At 36.3% G+C, this 13454-nt stretch overlaps 1 protein-coding gene across 1 annotated transcript; it reads right to left on the bottom strand.

Moving 5' to 3' along the window:
• Positions 1-9240: 9240 nt before the first annotated feature.
• LOC141434515 (acetylcholine receptor subunit beta-like) lies at positions 9241-10853 on the bottom strand. The gene has a single exon (XM_074096938.1). It carries the CDS (start codon positions 10820-10822, stop codon positions 9614-9616), a length of 1209 nt encoding a protein of 402 aa, XP_073953039.1. The 5' UTR covers positions 10823-10853; the 3' UTR covers positions 9241-9613.
• Positions 10854-13454: the final 2601 nt, after the last annotated feature.

Below are 13454 nucleotides of genomic sequence, written 5' to 3' on the forward strand. Positions count from 1 at the left end.
TCTCAAGTTCCCAAGCTCGTAAGTTTGCCTGAACCTCACCGGATGTGAGCACTCCGCCGCTTCCGCTCCGCACCACTTCCGGTGCTTTGCGTAATGTAATGTCGCCATTTTGGTTCGCGGGTGTAATAATATTCACGTTGTTTGTTGGTACCGTGTTATTTTCAAAAACAACTTTTACGTAGGTACCAAAAATCAATAACGCACCCGAATGTTTTCTTTTTAACAAACATTTAATTAACTTGCAAATTTCATGTAAGTATTTACTTTAAGTAACGAAATTCATTACTAACAATTAAATAACTACTATTAATGAACAACTATCCTAAACTTTACTCGTAAATTTACTCACAAACCATCACGCCTGTATTCCCAAATGGGGTAGGCACACGAAACGTTACCGCTTCGGAGCCACTTTTAGCAATTTTAAGTTTTAAGTTTGACAAAAACGGTACAATAGTGACAGGTTGCTAGCCTGTCGCCTACAATATACCTTAACTTACATCCTCAGTCGCCTCTTACTAAATCCACGCAAGAAATGGAGAGGTGTAATACTAACCCGACACCACACGGGTACCACTTTACTCGTAAATTACATTACAAAAAACTAAACCAAATCATTTAAAGGAGTACTCTTAGGCATGATTCCGAAGATGCCGGCAGCGTTCCTTACTGAATAGCTGAGCTGATTATTTGTCCAAGGAAGCTACCAGCTCCTTGGCCTATTCTGACGTCTATGACCAAAGTCAAGTCTAGTACGGGTAGTCTAGAATTCGGTTAAGTAACTTAGACTTTAATAGTCGGGATCCATTACTGAGAATTCTCGAGCTGGTCATGCACGAGTTTGAATCGATCCCTACTTTTGTTCTTTAATTAACAGAGTTCTAGACTACTAGACCTACTACGAACTAGACGTTTTTTTTGTGTAGTCATAAAGGCAAAACGGAACAATTTTGTTACGTTCAAATTTTCGAATTGAGGACCTCCTCCTTTATTTGGAAGTCGGTTAAAAATTATCAATATGACAGGATGTACTTATGAGCTCTTATCAACAAAAGGACGTAACTACCACGACGATACGCTCTTTTTCTAGTGTTCTAAAAAGGTGTAAAAACGTATTCATCTGTAGTGCATTTCTTTGTAGTAACGGCTACGGAACCCTACACTGAATTTGACTTAATAAAGCTCGTAACTGCTACGAACTTCGCGACGCTACGGGCCTGCTACGAGCTACGGCGCGTAGACCCCCCGCGCAACTCGCTTTTCAGTACTTAAAGGTAAAGGAATAAGAATCTAGATTTTTACGTACCGACAAAGTAATGGTTTGAAAAAGATATTTTGATTGATTTAAAATTTCAAAGTCACAAAGATGTCATTCTTACATTAGCTCCAATGTAAGCCACAAATATTGTAATAGCATCTTGAAGGGCAATTTTAACATCCTTCAAATGGTGAAATTTACTTGAAGTATGGTGCACTCATGTAAAAAGTGGAAGTCCAATAACAATGTAATATTCAAGTATATAGGAAACTTTAGTAAGTACCTATACAAATTTTGACAAAAACTTTTGTTGTTGTTTTGTAACATTTGTACTACTGCCTAGATTAATCTTTGAGATATTACTTAAAATAAATTGTCTTTTTAATCTTTTCTAGTTGAATAATATCAAATTTGGCAGTAACTGAAAAAATAATTGCTAATTATTGGTAAAATTCTATACTAATAATTTGAGGTGAATTTGAGTCTTTGATGTAGTTGTGTTGTGTTTGTTTTGCAATAAAAAGGTATTCTATTGCTAAAGTAGGTAAAATTTTCCGTTGCCTAGTAGGTACCCATAACACAAGCTTTGCTTACTTTGGGACTGGGTCAATGAGGGCTATCGCGTATGAATTCGCCACTAGAGGCGCTAGTGTAGCGTGAGGCCTCCGAAATGTCAAATCTCATAGTTTTTGGGTTAGCTACGCGGGTTTATTTATAATTAGAATAATTTTGTGAATATTTTGCAATATCTGAAATTAATTATGGCAAATATGCGTTCCGGGGCAATGAATGTCTGTGTTTTGACACAGTTTTGTCTTTCGGAAACCTTTGTCCTCCCTTTTTCCGAACAAAGCGGGGACTACGCCACGCTGTGGTTGCTCGATATTTTTATGGTACGGTTTTAAGGTGTATTAAATATGATTTTAATCTAAACTTTGTTTTCACGCCCGTAATAACAGACTTTGAAAGCCACACTTAAAAACCTCACGCAACAGTGCGCCATTTAGTGAGACAAAAAACGATAGCCCTCATTACTATTTTTTTGTACTTAATCTTGTATCAGTTAAAGAATAAAAAAGTTTATTCCTACTTTTGTAATTATAGACCGAAGTTCTTTTTATCCGTTATGATCTTAAAGCAGTAAAGTACCTAGACTTAACCTAGTAAGCTTATGTGTCACTTTTGGATGCATCGGGTATGTACCGCATCCACGACCTTCACCAAAAATCACTACTCCACTCTCTCGCTCGCACTCATGTCGCCCGTCCCCCTCGCTCGCACCGATATCCGCTTACATAACCAAAATTACGTAACTATGCCAAACTCATTCATACTAATTTTCAAAACTACACGTCACTTTTCAACGCTTTTCAAAAATAACGTCGCAACTAGAATTACACTACTTCAAAAATAAAACACTAATAAGCACTTTAGGACAATCGAATTGGAACGTTCGATTTCGAAAAAAAAACAAAAATGGCGGCTAAGAAAACTATTGACCTTTGATTTTAGTTGGCGCTAGCTTGGCACACCTGAAGCGGCTCGCCCGGACTGCCTTTTCGGGCCAGCACGGGGCCTGAACCGGGCTTGTCATGCGCACAACCTAGCCTCCTCATTGGTGCTTGGATCCTTGTGACGTCATAGCACATTAACCAATGGAAGCCTTCTGAAATTTTCAAGTAGGTATGGAGGCAGATCGGTCGATCGCTAAAAATAGGTCCTTTGGGCCTACTGCGGTCGATATCGCTGTCTCGCACGGCATCGTGCCTGTCTTTAAAATAAACGATTTACAACCGATCCCGTTTAGCCTCAACGTATTTTTCACTTTATTAGTGCTTAACATTTTATAGGAGCTTAAATTGGTTATTTCATTACACATTATAATATTTATAATATAATAATACGTATTATTTCAAGTTTAAGGTTTTTATGTTTAAACGTAACAAAGATACGAGTACAACTAAAACAAAAATAATACGTTAGGTGCATATCTAGTCGCATAATTTTTGAAAGTCCTAATGTTTGTCATAATTTTATTAGTCATAATTTTTCTCTCCGATCAAACCGTAATGTTTCACGAATTTTTAAATGGTCATCCTGTAGCATCTATATGTGAGGTTAGATTTGTTTTATAACAATTATGAACAGTTATTAGATACGGAGAAAAAAGACTTACGACAAATAACGCATTTATTTATTGTGGTTGCGGAAATGCACAACATACATACAAATGCAAGTAGGTTTCATTCAATGCACACTATAATTTGTCTAAAATTGCATTTATCCGATGTTTTGCGTTAATTATGAAGTCTGTTTAAATGTTAATAATAATAATAATAAATAATAAATAAATTTATTTCGACCAACTCGGATCATACACATAGAAATTAAGAACATAAAAGTTAAGAACAATAAGATTACATTACATCTATACTATACTAAGTGGGCAACACATGCAGCTGGTTCCAGTGGCCCATAAATGGACCGTCATTCCGCTCCGCCACTGTCTTCAGGAGGCTGTTGGGGCTGCGAGTGATGCGCTGCAGCAGCGAGGCGACCCGTTTCCGCATGATTGCGTGAAAGCCGTCTGCATGCGCCTCCGCGAACATTCCTGACGCGCTGCAGCGCCCCGGCAGCCCCAGCAGCATCCTGAACGCGTTGTAAAGTTTAAGCTTAAATTTTAAAGTTAAAAGTCGGCATTTTCTTTGAAAGATGCCTTTTTTTAAAAGCGGCCCTACGAGCGTATCACGCGTTTTTCAAATCACACTTTCTCAATGTATTAGCAGTATGGGGTAGTTGTACTGAAGTCCATCAGCCTGTTTAAAGTACAAAAGAGATTTGTGCGTGTTTTGAATGGCATCCGTCAAATCGAGAGTCATGCAGAGCATCTTTGGAAAAACTAGGTTTGCCCACTCTTCCAGCACTGTATATTATAGAGCTCTGCAAACTACTTAGTCTTTCGAAAACAATTTTAACAGCATCAGACTTAATTTGAGGTTTGCTTACGATGTCCGGGCCCCTATAACTAAGACACCAACTGTACAATCTACCAGCGCAGCGCTACTTACGTGGCTGCAAAAGTATATAATACATTGCCTGTAGAAATTAAGTCACTCAAACACTCTTAAGCTTTTGTCAGCTCTGAAAAAGTTTGTTATCGAGTTATGTCCCTATAGCTGAAATGAATATTATAATTTTAACTGTTAGTTATTAAGTGAAATGTATTTAGCTACACCCACTGGGTAAAATTGTATTGATACTATCTGTATTGCATAACATCAGTATGTACCTTTTACATACAATTTATGGCTTGAATAAATAAATAAATAAAAAAGTTAGTTTAAGGGTTGGGTTAAAGTAGGGTTGGTTTGCAGGTGGTAGGACCTGTGCAAGGTCCGCCCGTATTGCTACCATGATTGCTCTCTAATCCTGCCGTGAAGCAGCAGTGCTTGCACTGTTGTGTTTCGGCGTGGAGAGTAAGACAGCCGGTGAAATTACTGGCACTTCAGGTATCCCATCTTAGGTCTCTAGGTTGGCAACGCATCTGCAATACCCCTGGTGTTGCAGATGTTTATGGGCGGTGGTGATCTCTTACCATCAGGAGACCCACTTGCTCCTTTGCCATTTAGTCGAATAATAAAAAAATATGTTCATTCAATTTCAAATTAAAACAATCTACAGTATAGGATACTTAGACATTTTATCAAAAGCCAACGTTACATAATGATTTCATCGGTTTGCACTATGTACTCGTAATTTAAACCCACGTACTTACTATCACTCTTTAATATTAAATGATGCTTCTAAGTTTACAACACCAACGGTAACTTTCTTAAGAAGGCATGAATATTTTACTCTCCTATAAGTCGTTCATGAACTTCACTTGCTGTTTAAATTCTAATAAATACCTAACTAATTTATGTCTACACTCATGAGACTGAGAATAACGTAATGTATGTATGTAGTACATTCTTTATTGTTCAAAAATAGGTAAATAATTGACAAACGTTTAGATACAAGTCATGTCATGTGGTCCAGTACAAGCCAACTTTGAACGGATGAGAGGAATATTCAGTTAGTGAACTTGCCCACATCACCGTCTACAAAAAAAATGTTTATCACTATTCCGCGGGGACTATGCGATTTTCCGGGATAAAAACTATCCTATGTCCATCCCCGGGACTCGAACTATCTGTGTACCGAATTTCATGTAAATCGGTTGAAATCGGTTCAGCCATTTAAGCGTGAAAGATAAAAGACAGACAGATATGCCTACTTTCGCAATTATAATGTTAATAAGATTTTCCAAGGCTGCATAGCAAAAACACAAACTCCACCACATAAATAAATAAAAAAACGATAAATACTTAATCTTTTCCTTATTTACCGATTCTGTTGTTCTCCAAGTGCCCACTTACCTAATACCTACCTATATTTGTACACAGAAGGCTCCTTCTACAGTACTCGGCATTCGTAAGTAAAATCATGGTCAGCTACAAATTAGGGAACTAATTCCTTTCGTGATCGAGTACCAAAACCTTTCTCGGAAGATGTTATTGAACAAGTATTCGTTAGTTGGAATAATGGCCTCTGGGTACCCTCTTGAGAAAAGGGTTCTCTATTGGATGGCATAAAATTATTTGTAATATTATTGTTACGCATAATTGCTTTTAGCTGAATTATCGATGTGCATACTCATCATTACGCATATTTTTTTACGCATAAAATTAAAAAGCATAAATACATAAAGCATCATCTTCATGAAGACTAACGTCAAATAGCATAAATACAAAAAGTCATAATAATAAATTTGCATCATTACAAAGTGCATAACCACAATCACAAGCCTGATGCACTACGAGAAAAGGTTAGTTTTGTGTTAATATATATTAAGGAACTAAGGCGAGGTCGACAGAGGTCCGCGAAGCGGAGCTCCTATTTCTGCGTTGCTTGGGCGCTTCGCGCCTGGATATCATACTAACCTAACCTAACCTAATGTACCTAACGTGATCTAACCTAACCTAATATTTTGTTGTTCATTTATAACAAATAATCAATAGCCCAAACAATAATATGCATAATGTGTATTAGTCTAATACAAATTAGTCCAACTGAAATGATTGTAATAGGTTAATATGCCAAAAAAGTAGTAGGCCAAAGTATTACTATGTGACAGTACTATTATGCCAATACAAATTATGTCAAATCAATTATGCGAAACAATAATAGTCTAAAAAAATTATGTGATTGAAGGGGATCCCTGAGAAAAGGTTGGTTTATGACATGGGTTCCCAAAGTGGCGCCAGGGAAAGGAAATAGGCCGTATGACCTTAAAACCATAATTTTACTAACAGTTTGTATGCTTGTTATTAACAAAGGGGATGTAATTATCGAAATAAATCAATAAATTATTATATCACAAAAGCCAAGTGCGGTCTAATTATAAAGAAAGTTATTCAAATTACAATAGTCAATGATGCTTATAAATAGACTCCAGACTGAGGTCGCAATGACTTCACAATATGGGAGCCAATGGAAAGACGTTAATCAATACGGAAACCTAGTCTATTGGTCTTCAACGGAATAAAATTTAATAATGGATTTACGATATAAATTCCCAAAAGTCAATTGTCAATTGATCAATTACCTAATTATATTCCGTTTAGTGATTCTCCTTATAGATCAAAAGTTAATCACACAGTCACTGTGACAGACAATTGCAATAAAACAAACACTTTATATCTGACCTTATGATCTGACGTTCCAATGTTCCATTTACTCCCCAAACTACTATATTGCGACTTTGTTGCGGCAAGAGTCCGGAGTCTGCTTATAAATTTATATTGTCTTGTACATTCTATTCGTGCAATTATTCATATTGTTTTTCAGTTTCATCTTCCTTGCGTTTCTACTGTCTGTGCTTTATAGGATAATTAATCGTCCATATTCGTAGCACCCCTCTACATACCATGAACATTACACAAATGCACCGTGAAAGGGCGTGGTAACACACAGGCGGCGGCCTTTCAAAATACGGCGTAGTGTACTAAATTAACTTTTACTAGAAAATCGGAAAAACTGACGGTTCAAAAAGGTCAATCATAATTTTATGTAAATACGAAATTCTGACCAATTGCTTCTAGTTCAGTGGACGTAACCAATTCTGTGGAAATGTGATTTCTACAAGCTTGTACTTTATTTGATTTGCAATATTATTATGTTCTTTTATATATTATTACCTAGTAACTGTTTATTATCAAAGTAAATTATATAGTTACTACAACAACTTTCATCTAAAATAGGCCGATATCCTTTATTGGGTCACTTTTATTATTAGATTTACACTGTCATTTACAATAAATTTCAATGGACATAAATCAATATTGCATAACACTACGGCTAATTGCATCTGTATTTTTTTGTGGATAAATTAGTAAAAATATATGCAATATTACGAATTCAATTAATAATAACGCTAAATCTTACTCGGGCACGCACTCGTGCCCGCTGGGCCCGAGCGGCGCCGGCGCACTTTAGAGTAAGATGCATGGTCGGGCCAGATCACCACGGCGTATTTATGTACAAAAACTTTCATAAATTTCTTTGTATTTAAGTAGGCATGTTTATTGTACCACTTGCTTAAAAATTATGTTTCTTTGGGCCCGGCCAGTTCACGGCGCGGCGTCGCTAACGTCAAACAGTGCGACGCCTGAATGCGGCACCTTGCTACGTCGTGCATGCGATGGCGAGACTTGTTGAGCGGATGTTATAGGTAGTGGCATCAGAGGGAGTTGAGGTCACGCACACAAGACTAAAGTCAGAGAAGAACTAAAGTCACCGACATATGTAGCTGGAAAAATATGCAAGTTGAAGTGGTAATGGGCTGACCACATCGCTCAAAGAATAGATAACCGTTGGGGGAGAAGTCCTCGAGTGGCGACCACGAACCGGAAGACGAAGCGAATTGTGAGAGTTGCGGGAAGCTAGAACATGTGATTGTGATGACGACAGCGGGATGTGTGTGTGTGTGTGTGTGTGTAATCATTCACTTCATCTCTCGTGGGTAGGTAGTGACTATACCAATCTCGCTCGGCACCGTATACGAGACGCGGTATAACTAGTATAATGAGTAGCACTCCGGCACAACGCCTTTTTAACCGACTTCAAAAAAGGAGGAGGTTATCAATTCGGTTGTATTTTTTTTATGTTTGTTACCTCAGAACTCCGTCATTTATGAACCGATTTAAAAAAAAATTGTGCTCGTCTAGGAATGTCTTCAATTAGGTCCCATAAGCACCAAATCAGAATCTGATGATTGGATCTTAAGAAAATCGAGGGAACTCTTCAAATGTTGTAGCGACACTTATAGTAAATTTGATATATTTAGTAGTAACTTGCGCATTTGCTCTTGAAAAATCATCATTTGGTCAATTTGGTGAAGTGGAACTGCTGATGAAGACCACGGTTGACCATCGTAGTCACTACTCAATAACAAGTATTTCACGGGTTGAATTTAAATTACTTTGACACAGTTGCTATGCTAAGCAATTTATGCTCCTCGTAATGCATATGGTAAAATGGGTGGTGAAGCACCAGGACTTCAATAATGAACGTCCATGCATCGGAAAAAGCAATCTTTCGTAAAAGGTGACGAGCAATTGTTGTTAAACTATTGTATCTCAGATTATTTACACTAAAAAGCGTGGAAAAAAATTATAACGAAAAATTTAACCAACTACAAAAAAAAATTAATTTAATTTTTAAAATAACTTTCATGAAATAATTTTCATGGTTTTTTTGTAGTCGTTTAAATTTTTTGTTATAAAAATTTTTCGCGTCTAGCGACGCCAAATTAGGTGACGTTTCAATATACATAAGTATAGTTGTGTGAGTCATGCATCAGGAGCTCATTAAAGGCAATAGTGATTCATAATTATCACACACAAATATATATCTCATGTAGGTAAGTAATTAACGGTGAATCATTGGAAATGTTTAGGTTTTAATTTAAATACACGTATTAAAGTCATTGAAATTTAAACTTAACAAAAGTTGTTTGCCCGTATTTTGCAACTACATTTTTAGTGCACAATTTCAAATTTATTATCATACTTACAAAGACAAAGTTCCTCAACACTCATTTCATTTTTCTATTCTAAATAACATTCATAATCGTATAATTATTCATGACAAACCACGCCGTTTGTGTTTGTATAAATAGACAGAAAGAGACATTTTATTTACATAAATTCAACACAAAATAATAACACAGAATTCTAAAAACACTTTTAAAATGGAGAACAAATACATATTTATTAGCTCAGGACAACTTACACTCTAAAGGTCCAATATTTATTAGAATATTTTCCAAGCATTTCGTTTAAATAGTCCTGGCATATACTTATGATACAGAATGACATATGTAATAACTAAAATAACAATGTAAATGCTGTTTAAAATGCTAGCTAAAAATATCCAAATTTCCTTATTTTTAGTATTATCTGGCGTTAGATTAGTTATCCATCTCGGAAATATCAAGTATTTACCAAAACTATCAAACATTTTTGTTACTTTTAAACTAATCAACCGAAAAGGATTACTTTCTTGCGTCATTAAAACACTTATTAAGCGTGTAAATAATATAGAAATTATTGTCACAATAGTTGATTCTCTGATAAACAAAAGAATAACAGGAGTATTAACGCTCTGTTTAGGTAAAAACGAATTGATAGCTCTTAAGAAAACAAAATGACATAGGAGACTAAAACATAAAATTCCTAAACGAACAAAATACTTTGGATTCATAAAAGATGATGTCAAAGTTAATAAGGCAATTACAATTGACGGTACTACTATTATAATAGATAAGCCGTACCCTCTTCTATAAATAAAAACATTAAACTGATCTGGCGTGTGGTGACGTGATACGTTGTGTGGCGATACAGCACCTTTCAATACAAGTAACAATTTCCAATCATTCTGTTTTTCTAATCCAAAGGGGAAAAAAAAGATTGAGAATTTTTCAACACCAAATTGATCATCTCCAAATTTTATAGCACAGCGCTGCATATCATATGGCCATTGTCTTAAATTGACAGAGCAAAATGTTTTGAATGTAAAATCTGAGGAACAAGATATGTTCCCGTTATATTTTACTTTACAATCATTGAATTGATAGTAAACATTGTGGACAGCGATACCGTTTAACACTTGTACCGATGGTATCCAAATCTGATGGCTTGGGGACACTATTTTTTCTATGCCGCCGTACGCAGCGGGGCTCCAAGTCAGTCTTTGATCACGCCACTCGAGGTCTGCTTCTACTACAGCTGTAAATACACTTTTGTCTTCATCAAGACTGACCGTCCTCAACACACCTTTAAAACTGACGGCAACACAAGTTCCGTTATTTGGTGGTTCACTTGTGTAATAATTTCTTCGCAAATCTTTGTGGAGCTTTTTGTCCCAAGCATCTTCTCTCGGCGCCAAGTTTAGGACACAATCTTCACTCTGTAAGGATTTGAGTACACTTAGAAGAATAATCAAGGTTCTGTGTGTGGTCATGACTGGATGTGAAATGATTTAAATGTTTCAATTTTGTATGAATATAACGTAGGTACATGTCGACGCCCCCTCGATGATTGAAAAAGTAATATGAGAGTACTTTTTTATCATAATTATTTTTCAAACCAAATGACTAAGCAGGTGATTGACGTTTTGAAAAACCTATCCAATAAAACAATATTAGCACATTGTGGCACTGTTAATAGACTGTTACACATGTTCGTTAGTAGCAAGAGAGCATGCTTCTATCTAGCAAATACTACCTAGTAGCATGTGTGAACAGTACATGCTACTATCGAGCATGCTTATTGTGGCATGCTCGAGACGGGGTTTGGAAGGGAACGCGTTTGCTTCAGTCCATGAGCATGCTCATTAGTGGCATGCTCATCAGCATGCTTATAAGCATGCTAGTAACGAGCATGTGTAACAGTGCCTTTACGCTCGAAAAATGTAACCCTCCTGCGGGCAATCGGGTAAAAAAAACAAAAGCATTACTTGGTCGACGATACTTAGAAGAAAAGTGATACCTCTTCTCCTCTTCTCATCAAACTTGCAGATGGCGTAATCGTGCAGAACCCAATCGGGGTCGTGCCTGGAATAGCTCCCCGGCGCTCGAATAGCTCCATACTTTGTCTCGAACTGCGCCGGCCTACCGCTGCATCCAGAATAGTAATTATCTTGGCACGTTCAAGTTTCATGGCGATCGTAAAAAAGGTGTCTTAGCGGAACAACAAAAATCTCTTTTATAGAATACTCTATTTGCTTCAACTTTGCAATAGTGAACGTACTTCAAAACAGCTAAAACAGGTATGTAAGTGTTACAGATGAGGTGACGCATAAGAGTAAAATCACTAGGCTTGCCATATGAAAGTGCGACCAAACCGCTGCTTAAAAAAAACGGCGACGGTGCGGAATCGCAGTGACGCATCGTATGCGCACCGTTTGTTTTGCATGCTTTCCACACCACTGCTTAAAATACGCAAACGGTGCGGAATCGCAGTGACTTGCCGTAAACGTCACGACTTTTGTTCGGTAAAGAACTGACGTTTACGGCACGTCACTGCGATTCCATATTTTAAGCAGCGGTGTGGAGAGCATGCGATAAAAACGGTGCGCATACGGTGCGAAACTGCGATTCCGTGCGGTCACCGTTTTTTAATCAGCGGTTTGGTCGCACCATAAGGCATACAAATATGTAGACTACACATACAATACATATTTATTTATTTTTAAGCTCGTTTTGATGACAGGTACTCGTAAAAATATCAGTTTTTAAAATTACCATCACAAGCGTTTAAATAAACCAATTAATTATTAGGGCTTCAAATAGTTATGCATTTTCGCACAGAAATTTAAATGCATTCTTTTGTAGACATGACATTCTAGGTAAATGATTAAATTTATTCAGCAATTTTACAATAAGAAGATAATAATAATAACAATAGAAACCCTAGTCAAATAACTCGCCCTAATAATGATTAAATATTACTTTTAATAAATATTTATTTAAAATACTTTACTTTCGATCTAAAGACGTTACTAACAAATGAAATATTATATGTATAAGTACAGAGAAAGTGACAGGCTACTGTTAGATTAAGATTACATAATTACCATAAGTGGCGAATCGGTAAACGGGCCATACAAATAAACATTTCTATCCCTTTTATTAATCACGTGATTTTGAAGCATTAAGTACACATGAACTACAAATTAATTAATCCCGGTTCACCCAACCCTGGTGCCGCGTATCGTAATCAAATTACTCTGAGTTCACAATTAACGAGATGCTCAGAGCCAAATGAAACAATTATGGATGTAGGTACTTACGATGGCTTCTTAGCACAATTTGGATAGTCAATATTCCTAAGTACGATATTCCTACAGATAAAACCCCGAAAATCAAAATTTATAATGTACGATAAAAATACTGGTCCTAATGCACTGTAAATCGAATGATTTTCTTTACGAAAATCAATATTCCTATGTACAAAATATCTAATGACAATACTTCGAAATTCGATATATTATTATCGAAAACGCAAAATATCTAACGTACAAAAAGCCTAACGAAAATTCTTCGAAAATCATTACAAATACAGAAAACAAACACAATAAAAATTATAGGCCTTGACTGGAGATATAAAGATTGTTATGTTTAGGTAAATCTACACAGATACAGGAGCTCCGCCCAGCGCCCCTATGCTCCGTTTTGTGGAATTTTCAAAAAATATTTTAATAGTGAAAAATGAAAAATATTATAAATGAAACGGATACAAAATTCAGATCTATTGTCAAGAAGACACTAATATCAAAAGTGTATTATAAAGTTAATGATTATATCATGGACAGGGATATTTGGAAATAATTCCGATCCGCATTAGCGATCCCTTCAAATAGCGAACCTACTGTGTCAAAAATGAAGTTGTGTTGTATACATATCATTTAATAATATTGTAAATCTGTTTAAAAAAAAATATATGCCTCGTTGAGTTTCTTGCCGGATTCTTCTCAGCAGAGGTTTTTCCGAACCGGTGGTAGATTTTTTTTTGACATTCATAAGTGCTTGTTATAGCTTAAATTGAATAAAAATATTTGGACTTTGACTTTGAGTGCGCCTCTATGATAGTAA

The sequence above is a fragment of the Choristoneura fumiferana genome, chromosome 13, assembly GCF_025370935.1.
Source record: "Choristoneura fumiferana chromosome 13, NRCan_CFum_1, whole genome shotgun sequence".
Taxonomy (NCBI): domain Eukaryota; kingdom Metazoa; phylum Arthropoda; class Insecta; order Lepidoptera; family Tortricidae; genus Choristoneura; species Choristoneura fumiferana.

Excerpts from the sequence above, each read along its gene's own strand:
- LOC141434515 (XM_074096938.1), bottom strand. The coding sequence starts at position 10,822 with ATGACCACACACAGAACCTTGATTATTCTTCTAAGTGTACTCAAATCC.